This window comes from Oreochromis aureus, linkage group 3 (assembly GCF_013358895.1).
Source record: "Oreochromis aureus strain Israel breed Guangdong linkage group 3, ZZ_aureus, whole genome shotgun sequence".
Classification (NCBI taxonomy): domain Eukaryota; kingdom Metazoa; phylum Chordata; class Actinopteri; order Cichliformes; family Cichlidae; genus Oreochromis; species Oreochromis aureus.
The window spans coordinates 50,165,808-50,183,534 of record NC_052944.1 but is presented as its reverse complement, the minus strand read 5'-3'; the positions used below and the strand labels follow the sequence as shown (position 1 = coordinate 50,183,534).

The 17,727-nt window shown below is 40.1% G+C and overlaps 2 protein-coding genes and 1 long non-coding RNA gene across 4 annotated transcripts in view; 2 read left to right on the top strand and 1 right to left on the bottom strand.

Annotated features, from left to right (window-relative positions):
- The window catches only part of LOC116311784 (Fc receptor-like protein 5), a 28,793-nt gene extending 23,853 nt beyond the window's left edge, over window positions 1–4,940 (top strand). The window contains exons 3-7 of one of the 2 annotated variants that reach the window (XR_005608320.1): window positions 712–975; window positions 1,097–1,354; window positions 2,953–3,102; window positions 3,768–3,896; window positions 4,275–4,940. Coding sequence is in view for 1 of the 2 variants with exons in the window: in XM_039598684.1 (XP_039454618.1) it covers window positions 712–975; window positions 1,097–1,354; window positions 2,953–3,102; window positions 4,275–4,315 (713 nt within the window). In the remaining variant the exon portion in view is untranslated. The remainder of the gene's footprint in view (window positions 1–711; window positions 976–1,096; window positions 1,355–2,952; window positions 3,103–3,767; window positions 3,897–4,274) is intronic. The other variant, XM_039598684.1, reaches the window with a different exon arrangement.
- Window positions 4,941–6,203: 1,263 nt separating this feature from the next.
- LOC116316826 (Fc receptor-like protein 5) lies at window positions 6,204–10,335 on the top strand. The gene is made up of 5 exons (XM_039609652.1): window positions 6,204–6,324; window positions 7,022–7,285; window positions 7,407–7,664; window positions 8,683–8,814; window positions 9,371–10,335. The coding sequence occupies exons 1-5, from the start codon at window positions 6,213–6,215 to the stop codon at window positions 9,430–9,432; spliced, it is 828 nt and encodes a 275-aa protein (XP_039465586.1). The 5' UTR covers window positions 6,204–6,212; the 3' UTR covers window positions 9,433–10,335.
- Window positions 10,336–16,945: 6,610 nt separating this feature from the next.
- On the bottom strand, window positions 16,946–17,727 carry LOC120437712. Its single transcript, XR_005611361.1, has 3 exons — window positions 17,635–17,727; window positions 17,462–17,550; window positions 16,946–17,337 (listed from the first exon to the last, which is right to left on the bottom strand). It is a non-coding gene; the product is annotated as an uncharacterized LOC120437712 (long non-coding RNA).

The window sequence follows — 17,727 nt, the reverse complement described above, 5'->3', positions numbered from 1 at the left end:
AAATTGGAGGTTGTTGACGGAAAATGGCTCTGATGCGGTTAGTTAGCTGTGGAAACTGCTGATAATCATGTGGCTACCGGCTAACGGCGAAATCTGGACGGTAAGCCAATTTCTGTCTTAGCGCGTTTGCGCCGCTGTGTGTTTTTGTGGTCTTCTTTTGCGGCTCATTCAGTGAATTTTGGTCAGAGTGTGGTGAAACTTGGTGCTTGGAATCGCTGATATCTCTGGAAGATAACTCGCCTATCTTTAGCCGGTTACATAAAGTCTGGAGAATTTCTTGTTCGGTTTTGTTCGTGGAATCATGGCTTGTTTTCGTTGTGTTTAGTTTTTGTAGAAATGGTTTATATGAGATTTTAACTGAGATTCAGAGGTTTCTGTGGATACCACACATGTCCGGTGTTCTGACAAACCCTCCTACTTTGGCAAAACGTCCTACCGTAAGTAGTTTACCGGACTTATATTTCTCACACCGTGTTATAACCGATTAAACGTGAGCTCCTCCTTTTTACCCCTGATAGTGGGGCGTGGGGCTTAAAAGCCTAACATTACCATGTCGTTCTTGACAATGTTGAGTTTGTGGAAACTTCTGTCCAAAACAGTCGCTGGTTTCAATCTATGCAGTGGCTGAAAAGGTTTCAACATCTATGTCATTGATCTTCTCACACTGCATGTCAACTGATGTGTTTTAACCTGATGTTTTTGAACCTGCAGCTGCTACTCTCAGCATCCATCCCAGCAGGTCAGTCTTCTTTTATTATGAAACCGTGACTCTGAGCTGTGCAGTGCCAGGCAGCTTCAGCACCTGGACAGTGAAGAGAAACACCTCCACAAAGTCTTCTGTTTCATGTGAGACCTGGGGCCAATTAAATGGGTCATCCTGCACCATCAAAGGTGTCTACCCATCAGACAGTGGAGTGTACTGGTGTGAGTCTGACAGCGGGGAGTGCAGCAACACCATCAACATCAGAGTGGCAAGTAAGCTTGCAATGCCAGATAGTTTTATATTAAATAAAATAAAATAAACACATTTTTGCAACTTCGTAACTGAGGACAAAAACCAGAGTCAGAGACCACAGTTTATCTCTCTGCATTTCAGCTGGTGTGATCCTGCAGGGTCCTGCTGTTCCTCTGACTGAGGGAGACAGTGTGACACTAAACTGCTCCTATAAGGAAAAATATGCAAAGGAGTCTACGTCCAATTTCAGTACAGCATTCTACAGAAATGGTACTTTTTTTGAAAAAATGCCTGAAGGAAGGTTGAGCCTTATCCATGTGTCCAAGGAGAACGAAGGCATCTACAAGTGTGTTCATCCCACAAAAGGACAGTCACCGGAGATTTGGTTGGAAGTGAGAGGTGATGATGATGTTAGATTTCATGACGCTTTTGTCTGACAGCTTATAAATACTTTTACATACATAAAGCAGTTTCAGTTATAACTTGGTGATTAAATGGGATGTTTGTTGAATAAACATGACCACAACCTATTAGCAAAACCTGTATCACAATAATGCACCAGTTTGTCTACTCCTCTATGCTGCCTGGTGAAAGTCAGGTTTAAAGCTGTAAGTTTTAAAGAGTAAACTGAATCTTAACATTTCTGGGACATTGATTAACCTAAAGTTTTATATTCCTAAATCAAAAGTTAACCAAGTAGTTTTCAGTTTTATTCTCGCTGTTTATCGTCACTTCTCCCACCTCCAGCTGTGAGGTGGGAGAAGTGATGTGTTACCTTGTCCAAACTATATATCACAGCAGCTGTAACTATCATTTTGTAATTCCTCCCTTTCATTCTTGCTGTTATCCTTTTGCCATAACTCCATAACTCACACTCATGACACTCATCTCTGCCCACAGCACCCTGCCTGCACTCTCTTCTTCGCCTCTCTTGTGCACTGTGTCCCACATTCACAAACATGTATTCTAGTTTACTTTTAGGGACTTTCATTCCTCTTATCTCCAGACCTTACCTCCACCTCTCCAGGCTCTCTTCCACCTGTTCCCCACTCCTCTCTAAATACAAATTTCAGTGTCATCTGCAAACATCACAGTCCACAGAAACTCCTCATCTTTCAGCTTGTCCATCACCATCTCAAATAAGAAGGAGCTCAGAGCTGATCTCTGATGTCATCCCAACCCCATCATAAACCCATCTGTTATTCCCACCACACCCCTCATCACTGTCTCATCCTGTTACATGTCCTGCAACACCCTTCTCGTGTACTTCTCTGACACTGACGTCCTGACTTCTGCACACAGTACACAGTACAAAGTCACTATCTTGCACTCTATCACATGCTTTTTCTGGTGTCATAGAGTCCTAGGGTCTAGAGAAATAACCAGTTCTTTTCTTAAACACACAACTATGATGTAAATGAAGCTGGTATTTGGCAAATAAATGCTTTGATCGATGTCCCAGAATGAGAACACACTGCCGGCTGACATCCCTACTAAAAAAGAAAATAAATAAAAAGGTCAAAAGAGAAATGTGCTAGAATTTTAGATTTGGTTTAAAATATTTATGGAGTAATTTGCTTTCTTATCCAGAAATGAAATGACTGTGTGTTTCGTTATAAAACCAATCTGAAAAATCTAATTACTGTAGCAAATGAAATGAAATGTCACTGGAAGCGTGTCACCCACACGAAGTGTGTTAGATTTTTTCACATACATGAGCTGCTTCCTGGATATGCAACGGTTCTACCACAGGAAGTGGTACTGTAGGCCAGGTATAGGGTTTGTCATACATCTCATATCTTTATGCTGAAAACTTTGACTCATTTCACAGAAGCTTTTTTTTTCATGTCCTGATGTGGTTCCTTGAAATGTTTTTGTGAAACGCACAGTAAACACTGCATATGTATCAACACAAAATATGGATTTTAAATTAACGTTTTTTATGTAACGCTCGCTCTAAACAGAAGAACTGATGATAAAACTTTATCTCCTAACAGAGAATAATATCCCCGTGGCCACCCCTGATCCTGATCCTGATCCCACTCCTCCGATCGCTCTGCCCAAACTTTTGAGCACCATCCTGCTGTTCATCCTCTACACTTGTATATTTATACTGGCTGTGTACACCTACCGGAAGTGGGCTCAAGGTAAGAAAACTTCAAAAATCCTGATTAAGTTGGTTTATGTCAATTTTCTTTAAGGGGTCAGAGGACATAGATGCTGAAGAAATGTCAAAAATGAATTATTATCATATCTAATGATTAAACTTTACAAAAACAAAAATTTCACTCTGGACATTAAGTTCACAATGTAAGACTTTTAACCCAGTAACCTTTGTGCGCATTGTGCCACCTTAGTTGCAGCCTTACTTGCAGATGCTGCGCCTCTCTTCTTCAGTCTCAGCTGACTGCAGGTTTCCTCAACCTTACAGCTTGAAATGAATAGGCCTCACCTTTTAAAAAAATAAATAAATAAAGAGCTTTGAAAAGAATGAGCAAAATAATAAAATCTCACATTAAGTTCTGAAATATGAAATTATGTGATCGTAATGGAATTTCAGTGCTGATTGTTGTGTTTCCCATGTTGGCACCAAGTATTTATGGGTTTAATGCAGTGCTGTGAGCCAAAATGTCATTTTTTTATGTGTGTGTGTGAATGCATTGGTGGTAGAGCAGGTTATTTACCAGTCAGAAGGCTACAGCAGAGGTTACTGCTTACTTCTGCCTTCATTAAATCTAAAATGTCCTCTTTTTCATGGAGGCCTGGACATCTTCACCGTCATAATTTCACCATTTTACTTTTGCTTCTTAAGCTGCACCTCTTGGTGGGTATTTGGAGCCAGAACAAGCAAATGATATCAGACCTAACACATAGATAACGATCATCATGTCACCTGAAGGCAACGTCTGTTTGACTGAGTGAAACCACAGAGTAGAAACAGGTATTATAATCTTTGGTTCAGTCTAACCACATTAAGGGGAACGGGGCATTCAGTGGTGCAAAGTCAAATTATACCATGTGATGCAGCTTCCTGGTTGTGTCTGAGTATGTTCATGCTCCTGCAGCGAGGATGGATGTTCACTTGTTTGCATCACATTTCACAGCAAAGTTTCCAGCTGCTGTTGAATCATTTCTGTGGCAGAAAAGCTGATAGACAATTATCTGATATCCTTGTTACAGTTAATGATGTGTCAACAGAGCTGGTTCTCTGGAAACAATAGGAAGTATTGTTGTTGCGATTGTATGAAGCAGCTTATACGTGACTAAATGTCACCTTTGAAAAATGTCGCACTATAAATAGTTTGTGTTCTTCCTGCAGCTCGAGCTGAGGCTAAAAGGAAATGGCCTGATCATCTGTAACTCGAGGGTGTGAAGAAGATGATCAACAATCAACATACCACTGGGATTAAAGCAATAGTCTTACACTGATCTTTTCAACCTTAATAACCTCTCAGCAGCAATGATGTTAGATTTTGTATGAATCTAAAATTCTATGAACTGAACAGAAAACTGTCTCATTTTTGCATTTGTTGAGTTTTATGTTTAAAGGACAAATTGAATGTCACAGTGTTATGAAGGAGCACTCTGAGAGTGCAAACCTTCACCAGTGCAGCTCACTCTCCAGGCTGTATTTGTTGTTAGGATTGTATATACAAACTAGGATATTGTTTTTTTTTATAAACCTGCTGTAAGAGATTTGTCAAATACTTCTTTAATTTATAATATGTGCTGTGGTTTAATGTATCATTTTATGTGTCAGTGTCTGTCTGTATTACTGCTGTTCTAAATGCATCAAAAATATATATTATTACTTTTAGAAACATTGCTCTTGTGTTACTCTGTAACCTGGCCTTATAGAAACTATCTGTGGGATAAGTGGGATGAAGAAATAACAGTAACCAGGCAGATGTGCCTTTGTAACCTTTTGACATCACTGGAACTATTTTGTGCTGAAGTCTGCCTTCATGGCTTCGTGACACAAAACCTTATGTTTACAATAATGTGGTGGAAAAATGGGTAAAATGCAGGACTTTGTTTCAAGTCTTCCATATGTACAATGCATAAAGATCATTTTAAACCATCAGCCATAGTTGCTTCACTTTATGCATGAACATGACTCGAGTTGGAGTGGGTGGAAATGTTAGTCACGTGTTAAAAAGCCTCTTTGATAGAAAGCAGGTTTTCTTTGACTACATGGATTTGTGTCCCAGGTCCAGGTTAGGTCTAGTTCATGAAGACGTTTCAAAGTTAAAGGCTTCACTCATGTCAGTCTTGAACGTATCCACTATGCTTTTTGTGTGTTGATGAAGTTAGGTTGGTGTGGTTCCCAGTCTGATTCTGGCATTCTAGTGACAATATGGTAATAACCTTACAGGTTAGGGGTTTTCTGCATCATTCCCTTTGATAGTTTCAGGATCTCTAAATGTTTAGGATCTCTCTCAGACACGGCTTTTTCGAATGTTTTGCTTGCTGGGTGTATGCCTGGCTAAAGTCACTCTGAAAAATATCCTCTATAATAACCACCAACACAGGAGGGCAGTGTGCACTCAACTTACTCTGTTATCTTCCTGATGCACATGACACATGTTACACTTCAAAAACATTCCCGCCATAAAGGTTAGGTAGGAACCAAAATTACCTCCCACAAGGTGCCACAAAAAATAATTTATATCACACAAATCAATGACAAGGTAAGATAAATGATAATGAAGTAATTAAATATAAAACAAAAAACAATATTGCATAAATTAATAAATGTATATTATAATCTACACAAATTAAATGTGGACAAATATAAATACATGTGGCATAACTAAGGTTACAAAGCTTACAGTTAAAGCACTTTTCAGTGGTTTTTAAAATTATTAGCTTTTATTTTTCTTAAACTTAATTACATAATTTGAATAATATCCTTAATCTTGAATTCAGCTCTGTGATCAGAAATGCTTCCTGGGGAAAAAGAGTCTCACTAATGTCCTCATCATTAGTGTGTCTGTCTGTCTCCACCTTGTGGACATTTTGACACTTGTTGCTTGTTTCAATGCAATCTGAACACTTTATATAAAGTAATTAACATACTTATAATCGTGGTTTAGAAAGTTCCTTTCATAACAGATGACCCAGTGTCTCCTCTGGTTACTAAGATTAAATAATCAAACACTGAAACACTTTTCATTTGGGTAACAAAAGTAACACTTCCTGAATTTAAGAATTAAAACTGAAACACGAATGTTGATATAAAGAAGGAAGAGCCAAAATGTTTTATTCTCCCACACACTGTGGACTTGTTTTCTATAATATGAAATCCATGGAGCCTCTTCTCATTTTCTCACTGTGGACTCTCATCCACTGCTTGGATTTTGTTAAAGGTAAATCAATATGTTTCTATAACAGATGTTACTTTTAGAAACTTTTTACACACGAGTTTATGGTTTGTGAATCATCAGCCTTTTTCAGTGCAGTGTGAACATTAATAGTATATCATAATCATCTGTCTTCACTGTGTAACTGCATCAATTCTCATTTATTATTTTTCTAATGCTATTAAAGCCACAGACCATTGAGAAGGTGCTGCTCTGACTCTGCAGCTGCAACATGTTAGAGTGTTTTGACACTCTGCGGTACTTTTTGGAATTCCCAGAAGTTCTTAGTTGGAGTCAGATCTGTGAAACATCAGGGGAATGAAGTTTTAAAATGGGTAGTATGGCTAGTAGCTCAGGGTACTGTTGGCTAAACAGTGGATGCATGTTTGCCCTTTAAGGATACAGCTCAGCAGACCGCGACCGTTATAAATATGCATGTACAGCTGAATAATGTGCATCTTAATTAAGTTGGTTATAATGGTTGTTGTAGCTCACATCTCTTCATATTTGCTGGTCTAATGGAATATTTATTCTGCCATTTTAATCTTTTGTGAGTCTCCCCTCTCTATTAGCTCTTCTAAAATATTCATTTCACTCAGTATGACCAGTAAAGGTTTTTCCTCTAATGTTCATGTGATTAATCTCCACACATTGCATTGCATGTCAACTGATGTGTCTCGACCTGATGTTTTTGAACCTGCAGCTGCTACTCTCAGCATCCATCCCAGCAGGTCAGTCTTCTTCTATTATGAAACTATGACTCTGAGCTGTGCAGTGCCAGGCAGCTTCAGCAGCTGGACAGTGAAGAGAAACACCTCCACAAGGTCTTCTGTTTCATGTGAGACCTGGGGCCAATTAAATGGGTCATCCTGCACCATCAAAGGTGTCTACCCATCAGACAGTGGAGTGTACTGGTGTGAGTCTGACAGCGGGGAGTGCAGCAACACCATCAACATCAGAGTGGCAAGTAAGCTTGCAATGCCAGATAGTTTTATATTAGATAAAATAAAATAAACACATTTTTGCAATTTTGTAACTAAGGATAAAAACCAGAGTCAGAGACCACAGTTTATCTCTCTGCATTTCAGCTGGTGTGATCCTGCAGGGTCCTGCTGTTCCTCTGACTGAGGGAGACAGTGTGACACTAAACTGCTCCTATAAGGAAAAATATGCAAAGGAGTCTACGTCCAATTTCAATGCTGAATTCTACAGAAATGGTGCTTTTATTGGAAATAAGTCTGAAGGAAGGTTTACCTTTATCCATGTGTCCAAGGAGAACGAAGGCTTCTACAAGTGTGAACATCCAACAAAAGGAGAGTCACCGGAGATCTGGCTGGAAGTGACAGGTGATGATGATGATGTTAGGTTTCATGAAACTTTGTCTGATGGCTTTTAAGTACAGTTATGTAGTAGTTTAGGAGTAAAACCATAAATCAGTCGTCCTCCTGTTTCTTTTTTTGGTGCCTGCATTACCCATAATGCACCACAGCAGCCTATAGTTCAGTCAGATATTGAAACAACAGAGTAAGATTAACCTTTCAAAACCAGAAATTTCACCCACCTACACAACATTACTCCCTACCTCCTGGTTTGCTTTTGATTTGTTAAAGGCAAACAAATTGTGGTGCTCTAAAACCTGTAGATATCTTCCAGCATTGATCGTGCCTCTCTAGATGTGCAAACTGCCAGTCCCATAGGGCACTAATGCACACCCTGCTTCTCTTTAGTTCAGAGGTCAAAGGTTCCATGTTTACCTTAAATAATATTCAATTTTGATTCATCCAACCAAGGAACAGTTTCCGGATTTACCTGAGTCCATTTTAAATTAGCTTTAGCACAGAGAAGATGTTTCTGGATCGTGTTTGCATCATGGCTTCTTCTTTGTATGTTAGAGCTTTATCCTGCATTTAACGAAACACTGTGCACTGTCTTTGGACTCAGGTGATTTCTGGAAGTGTTCCTCAGTCAGTGTAGTCATTTCCATTACAGCCTGTTTTTAATGAAATGCCAAATGAGAGCCAGGTCTGGAGGAAAATAAAAATAAACTCACAATACACGCAGAAAAATGTGTAAAGTAAACAACATCTTAGCTGTCAGGGCTACTGCTGCACCATCAACAGTAGTACCAGTAACAGCTTGTTACAGGCCCTCTCAGTCACAGGAGAAGTGCAAGAGGAGAGACTGCACTCCCGACAAAAGAGTGAGGAAATTAACATAGCAGCAGGCGTCTATTCTAAAGCTGTTTCACAGTTTGTAGAAGCAATCTTTTGTGCCCCTACATGAGCTGTGGATTTTCTTTTACTTTTCATGTAACATTTGGTCCTAAACAGAAAAGATGATGACAAAACTGTTTCTGTGTCACAGCTCGAGCTCCGTCTACGACTGCTCCTCCTCCTCTGATGTCTCTTCCCAGGCTGGCGTACACAATCTTTTTGTTCATCCTGTTCACTGGTATACTGATACTGTATATATCCATGCACCAAAAGTTCACTCAAGGTAAGAGTACAACACAAAAAAATCATACTGAGTCAAAGGTCAGATACAACACCAAACAAATAGCTTAGCTGCCAAACAAATTAAAGAAAATCCATCATAAAACTAGTTTTTCAAACTTATTTTGTCAGTCTAACAATAATTCAAGTATGAAAACAGGTGATAGATTCATCTGATAGAAAATAACTGAAAAGCAGCAGCAACACTTTAACCTCTTGCTGTGAAAGATTCACATCTTCCATTTGCAGCCTCCTCCAGTTGGACAGTAGATGCCAACTGACCACAGTGGTGTAAAATGAGCTTCTCAACTCATTACACTTTGTGAAACTGACCCTTGGTTGTGGCTCATCAGGTGATCTCAGGCATGTTTGTGTGTTGATGTTCACTAAGTGAAGACAGATATTCATGTTTTCAGCACAAATGTCACAGCAGTTAAAGACAGACAATTATCATCAGGGATTGTTATTGTTGTTAATGAGGTCAGAGGTCAGAGCTGGTTCTCAAGGCAACAACAGAAAGTGCCACTGCTTACATGGGATTAAATTCTGCTTTTAAAAAGGTCCCACTGCACCTCCTGCAGCTGAAACCGAGGCAAAAATGAGAGAGTCTGATCGTCTCTGACTGGAGTGTCTGAGGATGAAGATAACGACGAACAATAACGATCAATGTATCACCAGGATTAAAGTAATTTTCTTATTTTGATTTACTTCTTTAACTTTTTTTAACTTCTTAGCAGCTGATGTTTTCCTTACACTGTTACCTCATGATTTAATCTGCTGTTTGTGCTGAAAACTGCATAATTCTTAAATTTGATGAGTTTTTTGTTTAAAAGACTTTTTGGTCATCTGTCTTCTTGGTTTATGTGTCTTGTTTCTTGTCCAGTCTGTCATGTGTTTTTTGTCTGTGTTCCATATTGTCAAGCTTGTGTTGTCATGTCTATGTCTGTCCATGTTTCCTGTTTTATTTTGAAAGTCTTGTGTTTCTATGCTAAGTGTGCTTAATTTTACTTTTCCCCTGTGGCGTCATTTTGTTCATTTGTGTCAGCAGTGTCTCCCCAGGTGTTTCCTCTTCCCTCATTGCCCTCCTGTGTATTTATTCTGTGTTTTCATTCAGTCTTTGACGGGTCGTCTCAGTTGCTTCCCTCCATGCCACATTAAGCTCAGGTCATGCTCATGCTCATGCTCATGCTCATGCTCCATGTTCATGTTTTTCCCTCATAGCTTCTCGCATGCTTCTGCCCTGAATTATGTTCATGTCTTTTGTCACAGTTGTCATAGTTTAGTTTCTTCCAGTTTAGACTTTAGTTTAGTTTTTGTCCCTGTTTACTGTACCTTGTTTTTTGGACTTATGTTATCAGCCTTAATAAAGTGCTCACTCTTTGTTTATTCAAATTGCGTTCTACATTCAGTTTTTTGTCTGCATTTGGGTCCACTATTTGCTCAACACACAGTCAGCGGACAATTGTGTTCTTATAAATAAACAAATGTATCGTTATCTTGTTAATTACTTAAGCAGCTCCATGTTCTGGTGGGACCTGTTACTCTATGTGCACAAAAACTGGTCTAAAAAGTATAATTACACACACTCCTGACTGGACCTAGTGCCCATTTCTGTTAAATTACGACCTCAGGCTCAATGTACAAACTTGTGTAGCATATCTGCAAAAGTATTTTGGGTACCTTTGGTAAAGGTCATAGAATATCAGGCAAAAAGAAAGATATTTATGGAATTTCTAATTTTGTTTTTTTCCTGAACTCGCACCTCAGGTCTTAATTCATCTCTGTCTTTCTCCAGCTCACCAGAGAGACAGGTCTCTCCAAGTCCCCCACATGCTTTGAGGAAGTTGGTGTGATAAATTTTTTATAACTGAGGTCGTGTCTGAATACACCACTTCACAGTCTATGTCTCCCACTTGCTGTCTGATCACAAAGAGTCCTTGCCACTTACGGAGTAACTTTCGAGCTTAACTTGGAAGCATTACAAGCACTTTGTTTCCCAGTGAAACATGTCTAAGTCAAGACTCTGTGTTATAAAGACGCTGCTTCCTAGGCCTGAAGCAAATTCTCCTGTGATAACCTACCCAGTACCTGGAGCTATGCACTCAGGTCCAGAACGTCCTGATGGTACACGTTGGCCTGAACTAACTTAATGCCCAGTTACTCATACAGCTCTTTTTGTGTGAAACGAGAACAATGTGCCCAGGCCAGTCAGTATATTTTCCTGGATCCTCACTTTGGAGATGACTGCAAACAGAGCCTGTGCCACCTCTTTCTAGAGATGCTGTTTAGCAGTACTAATTCAGGATATCACATGGCATAATCTACTAGGATTCAACTGAAGCAATTCCCTGTGCATTATGGTGAAATGGGCCAACAGGTAGTGATGAAGAGAGCTGACTGCCCACAGGATTGCCACTGTTTTTCAACCTGGCTTCTCGCTTCAGTGTGCGGGCAGTGTATACAACAGGACGGTGGACTCTCCTCATCTGCAGGGACAAAAGAGGCCCCAGTCCTCTGTTCAAGGCATCACTCTGCAGGATAAAAGGGAGAGAAAAGAGAACTGTTGAGTTAGGGCTCCCCACAGAGAGCTTTCTTCACCTGCATGAATGCCATCTAGCACTGCTTAGTCCACTGGATGAGAACTGACCGTCGGTCAAGAGGCTAGTCAGCTGCGCAGAGCTGGGCATAGACTGACAGTAGTAACCAGCCGGCCACAAGAACTGATTTACCTCTTTCTTTATCTTGGGATGCAGGCAGGATACAGTGGCTGACGTTTTGCTCATCTGCAGGTGGATGTGTCCATCTCTCAAACGTACCCCAGATACTGTACCGCCCTCTGTCTGACTGCACACATCTTCGGCTTGGCCATGAGCCCCATCTGCCTCAGAGGCTCGGTCAGACACTGCACATGCTCTGTCCAGGTGTCAAATTGGATGATGACATCATCCAGGTATGTAGCAGCAAATATGGTGTGCTGCTCGAGCAACCGGTACATGAGGCCATACTGTACTGCATTGCAAAATGCTGTTGCAATGCAGCAGCATCTGCTCTTTGGGATTTGATGAAGGTCCAAGAGCTTTCTTTCTTCCCCTTCTGCCTTGGAGGGAACATTTTGACTACAATGGGTGAAAAGCAGATGATACAGATGCGTCACACTTCTTTTAACTGACACCACTTTACAGTGAGACTCCAAAATAAAGATGTCACAGCACTTCTTTAATGTTGACTGAACTCCTCTTTCCCTCACCTCTGCTTGCGTCTCTGGTGTGAGGAACTAAGATTGGTCAAAAACAAGTCAAGGAAAAAAGAGAAGTCTGCACTTTTGCAGTTCAACACAACAGACCTTTTTCATGCTGCTATGTGAACAGCAGTATGAAAAGGGTCTAGAAAAACCTGGAGAATAGCATAAGAATTGTTCAAATAACACATTTTAACTTTCCACCAGTGTTACGTCCCCCCGAAGGGGTCTAGGCATGCAAGTGAGGGGACCAGTAACAAATGGGTCCAGAACAGAATGAAAGGAGAACAGACAGGTGTTCTTAGCAAATAAAATAGTCTTTATTATAGATAATCTTAACATAAAGAGCAGGCAACGCCGTTTTACCAATAACACTTGGAAAAAGGAAAAAGGTTGCAACAACAAAGAACACCACAACCAAACAAAAAACTCCACACCACGAGGAGGCACTTCCAGGGACTCACAAGCTCACCCTGTCACTAGCAGCAGCTAGCTTTACTGTTGCCGAGGCCCACAGGCCCACACTACTCACGTGAAGCAGCTAGACCAGGGGTGGGCAATCTCAGTCCACGAGGGCCGGTATCCTGCAGGTTTTAGATCTCACCTTTGGTCAACACACCTGAATCACATGATTAGTTCGTTACCAGGCCTCTGGAGAACTTCAGGACATGTTGAGGAGGTAATTTAGCCATTTTAATCAGCTGTGTTGGTTCGAGGACACATCTAAAACCTGCAGGGACACTGGCCCTCATGGACTGAGATTGCCCACCCCTGACCTAATATCTCATCTGGTAAAGATAATAATAAATCAAGCACTGAATTGCTTTTCACCAGAATTTAAGTCAGCCAGCACTTATTTTGCTGTCACTGAGAAACTTTTGGGACTTTCTCTGAGTAACCTTTAAAACCTTTAAAAGCAAAACTGGCTATTTAAACACACTTCCTTAATTCAAGGTTTAAAAGGGAAATGGGTGTTGCTTTATAGAAGGAGGAGCCAAAATGTATTATTCTCCCACAAACTGTGGAGTTTGTTTTTTTTTTCTATAATATGAAATCCATGGAGTCTCTTCTCACTTTATCACTGTGAACATTTATAGTCCATCATAATCATCTGTCCTCACTGTGTAACTGCATCAATTTTCATTTATTATTTTTTCTAATGTTTATCTTTATCCTCTAGCTCAATCCAACATCAGTTATAATGGTCGCTGTAGCTCACATCACTTCATATCTGTTGGTCTAATGGAAAATCACTCAGTACAGTTTCAATGAGTACAATCACATTAAAGGTTTCTCCTCTAATGTTCATGTTATTAATCTCCAAATGTTGCATGGACTGCCTGTTAATTGATGTGTTTAATCTGATGTTTTTGAAGCTGCAGCTGCTACTCTCAGCATCCATCCCAGCAGGTCAGTCTTCTTTTATTATGAAACCATAAATCTGAGCTGTGCAGTGCCAGGTAATTTCAGCAGCTGGACAGTGAAAAGAAACACCTCCACAAGGTCTTCTGTTTCATGTGAGACCTGGGGCCAATTACATGGGTCATCCTATATTATCAAAGGTGTCTACCCATCAGACAGTGGAGTGTACTGGTGTGAGTCTGACAGGGGGGAGTGCAGCAAGACCATTAACATCACAGTGTTGTTTCTGTTGTATCTTAATTAAAAATTAAATATATTAATTTGCAAATAAACACATTTTACAGTGTTGAAGCCACAGAGTCCTTGCTTATTGTTTCATCTGGTGTGATCCTGGAGAGCCCAGCTGTTCCTCTGACCAAGAGAGATATTGGCACTAAACTGCTCCTATAAAGAAAAATATGTAAAAGAGTCTACATCAGATTTCAGTGCTGGATTCTAAAAGACCTGAGGGAAGGATGGCCCTTATCCATGTGTCCAAGGAGAATGAATACTGAGTGTGACAACCCCACAAAAGGAGAGTCACTTCAGAGCTGGCTGGGAGTGAGAGTGATGATGATGAGGTTGAGTTTTATTAAGCGTTTGTCTGATGGCTTGTCAGTAAAGTTATCTAATAACAGTTATCTAATAATCTAGTAGTAAAAGCAAAAATCAGAACCCTTTGTCATGCTGTTTCTGACAGGGCTCCACAATCACCAGGGTGGCATCTTTGTTCCTGTGGTTCACCTGACCTCCACCCACATGCACACACGTGCGGCTCAGCAGTAGCTGATGAAGCTCAACTGGATTTAAGGCCTTGTTGGAGTGCAGTTACTGGCTATGACACATCGACAAACTAGCTAAATTGATTTTTTTGGTGGAACTGAAACTCAAAGTGTACCAAATCCTGGTGTTCTGAAACCAAAACTAGAAGGTAAAATTAAATTAACTCTTTTCCCACTCTGCCAAATGTTAGTGCCTAAACATAAAATGGTTATTATTAGCGCTTAAAAACAAGCAGTGATTGAAGGGAACAGAAAAACATGAGTGTATATATCACTGAGTGGGTGGAGAAAAAAAGGCAAGCGCAAGCCACTGTTAGAGGACCTGGGTCGTTGTCCCAGTTTTTAAGTTTTCTTTACTATTGTACTTTGATTTTGCCTTTATTTATCATTTCTAGTCTTTTGGTTTCTTTGTCAGAGTTCTGCCTTCTGGTTTCTGTTCTGTTCCTTAGTTTGCTCTTTCTCCCCTATCAGCTGTATCCCCTTGTCAAGTCTGTATCTCATGTTAATGTATCTGGTTTTGCTTCCCTTGTCTCGTTAGCCCTGATTTGTCTCAGCTGTGTTGCCCTCCTGTTTCCCATTCCCATTGCTTCCTCTGTGTATTTAAGCCCTGTTGTTTTTTTTTTTGTTTTGTTTTTTTTGTTTTGTTTTTTTCTTTGTCTGTGTCGCCATCTCCATCATCCTATCGTGTGGGTTCTGTCCATCTGCCTGCCAGTCAATTATCTGTATCCTCAGTTTGTTTAGTTTTCTGTCATGCCTTACCATCCTGCAATAGAACTGAGTTTGAGTTCACGTTTGCATCTGAATGTCTGCACTTTGGGTCCTCCATACCACCACTCCTGCCTGCACACAGCCTTCACATGACAGCTACAAAAATAGCTTGAATCATAGTTTCCAGTGAGAAATATGAAACTTATGCTGCTACCAGTCCTTAAAACGCAGCTGTTATTTGACAGAAGTCAAAAATGCAGTCATGTGTAACCATGTGCACAACAATGCTTAAATGTCTGGGAAGCAGAATTGTGACCCATGTTTTGTCTGATGAAGTATTCTAGCTGTTCAACAGTCAGCGAATTGATAAGAATTTAACGATTCCTCATCGGTTGTTATTATTGGCTCCAGTTTGAGGGTCCCTATCCTCTCTAAGCAGCATGTCAAAGACATTATATTCATGCAAATTACTAATATGCTGAGTGGTGAGATGTTTGTTGGAGTATTTGTGGGAGTATTTCCCCTCTTTGTTGTGATCAGTGTTTGGTCATTATACAAAAAAAGCAAAGTAAAAAAGTACATGTAATCTTTCTCTGTGTATTCTCTTAGTATTTAAAGAGACTTTAAAGCGATGCCCACAGCAACTCTACTGTAGAAACATGAAAAGGTAGAAACGGAGGCTGGAGCCTGACTGCAGGAGTTACTTTTGTAAATGCAGGATCAGGGTTTTTTTTTTTTTTTTAAATGGTGCTTTTTAGACATTGATCTGAAAGATAAATGTTTGTGTTAGAAGCAGCTTTGCTGCATTTGTTTTTAACTTGGTGAAACGTAGTGTGAATCTTTTTTCTTAATTCAGTATTTTTACAGGTTTGAACTGTGTGGTCTTTCTGGAAAATGTAGGGCAACTTGTGAAATGAGAGCGTGCACAGCTCTTCAGAACTGCCAGCTTTGCTTGTTTCATGTGTCCTCTGTTAATGAAACTGATTTTTTTTTTTTTAATGGATCTTAACGTTTAGAGACAACAGCGAGGTACTGACCTGTGTGTCTCTTTAAACTGTAGATGTTTAACTCTAAGGCTACATAATATTTATCTCCCACTGAGTCTTCTTGGCATATGCTGTGTATAAAGGCTCTGGACCTTTCCAACATGACATAGAGGCGGCTTTAGCGTGATTAATTTATTACAATTTCAGTTTCTGGGAAGTTTTTCCCTCCTCTGTCTATAGACAGTATGGCTGGTGCAAGCTTTTTGTTTATTTGTGAAACTGAGCGTGGTTGTGGACAATTCCAACTGCGCTTTTTGATTTGAGTTTTGTGTTGGATCACTTTCTTTAATTGTTAATTCTCTGGGAGCAGTGAAGACCCAAACTAGGACCTACAAGTTTTGCCGTGGCCCAGGGGCCAGTGTGAGGTTGTGCTGCAGATCCCAGCATGAAAGTTAAGGGTCCAGCCAGCCGGTGGAAAGACCGGTTGACGCCTGGACATGCGTTGGAACAGACTTTGCTTCCCGCACAGAGAGTTTCTGACATGCGGGCGTTACTTATGCAAAAGAGAAAAGGAACAATACACACGGTAAGCATATCTGTTATAGCCTGCGCTTCATACATGTCTGTCTGTCAGCGCTGATTATTCTAACTGTGTTTAAACCATGACTCATTTGTTGTCCAAACACATTTCCTCTAAATTTACAGAGTTACTGATTTAACAATGTATATTTTAAATTTTTAGCTGGATGTCAAACATATGATAGACTCTTGAGCATATTTATATAGCAAAATTCACAATGGTGTAACCATGTTAAATAAAAGATGCCCAAGTGTGCACCAATGCACTCTCATGCATGCCTTTAAACTGTGTGTTGATAAGTACATGAAGCGTACCTCTACCTGTATAGCTGAAAAGAGTCTGTATCCATAATTTGTGGATCTGCTGATTTGTTTTTTTTTTTTAATGTGGCACTTTTTTGTTTTTTCCCACGAGCTGCAGATGATGAAATCCTCTTTGAGAAAGAGTCCCTAAGCCATTTCTGTTCATACTTACTGAGTTCTCTAGCTACTTCTTTACTATGTCAGTAAACTTTTTGAACAAGAAAGGTATCGTAGATTTAAAGACACATCTTAATTGAAGCCAAGGCAAAAAAAAATTAGAATGAATGTGGCTGTTCATATTAAATCCAACAAAGAGCATCTTTTACAGTTTTTCTGCTTTTGTTCACCACAAGTTTGACAAAACCCACAGACACCAATTACTCACCCATGTAGTTCCACTGCAAACCTCACTGTCACTTACACTGCAATCTAAATGGTGCAGGCTACCTATTCCCAGTGTGTAGACTGTCGTACATCAGGGGGTGATTCCACCTCACGTGCCTACCCCACAACAAGCGGCCGTATCACCACTAAAGCAACAAAACATAAAACAAGTCAGTAAAAGAGATAAACAAAACAAATCAAATACACCCTAAGGTGCAGTTCTTTATAAAAGCATGATTAAAATATATCAAAAAATTCAGAATAAAAGACCATAAACCAGGAGTCAGTCAAGGCCAGTCCATAAACGTTTGTAAAATGACAACAAGGCTACAACAAGACAGCAGCAGTGTGACACGATCCTGTAACAAAACAGAGGGAAGCAGTCGTCAGGGTCCACCCTACTATATGCCACATTATAACAAACATGTAAGAGTCTCACTCACCACTCCCTAAAGGGCAATACTAAAATGAGCAGCTTTCTTGAAGAAATAAAACCACTCTGCAGTGCTTGGCCACCTTGGATGGGAAAAGAATGC

Excerpts from the sequence above, each read along its gene's own strand:
- LOC116316826 (XM_039609652.1), top strand. The coding sequence starts at position 6,213 with ATGTTTTATTCTCCCACACACTGTGGACTTGTTTTCTATAATATGAAA. Across the intron at positions 7,665-8,682 it reads GATCTGGCTGGAAGTGACAG|CTCGAGCTCCGTCTACGACT; the intron begins GTGATGATGATG and ends TCTGTGTCACAG. Across the intron at positions 8,815-9,370 it reads GCACCAAAAGTTCACTCAAG|GTCCCACTGCACCTCCTGCA; the intron begins GTAAGAGTACAA and ends GCTTTTAAAAAG.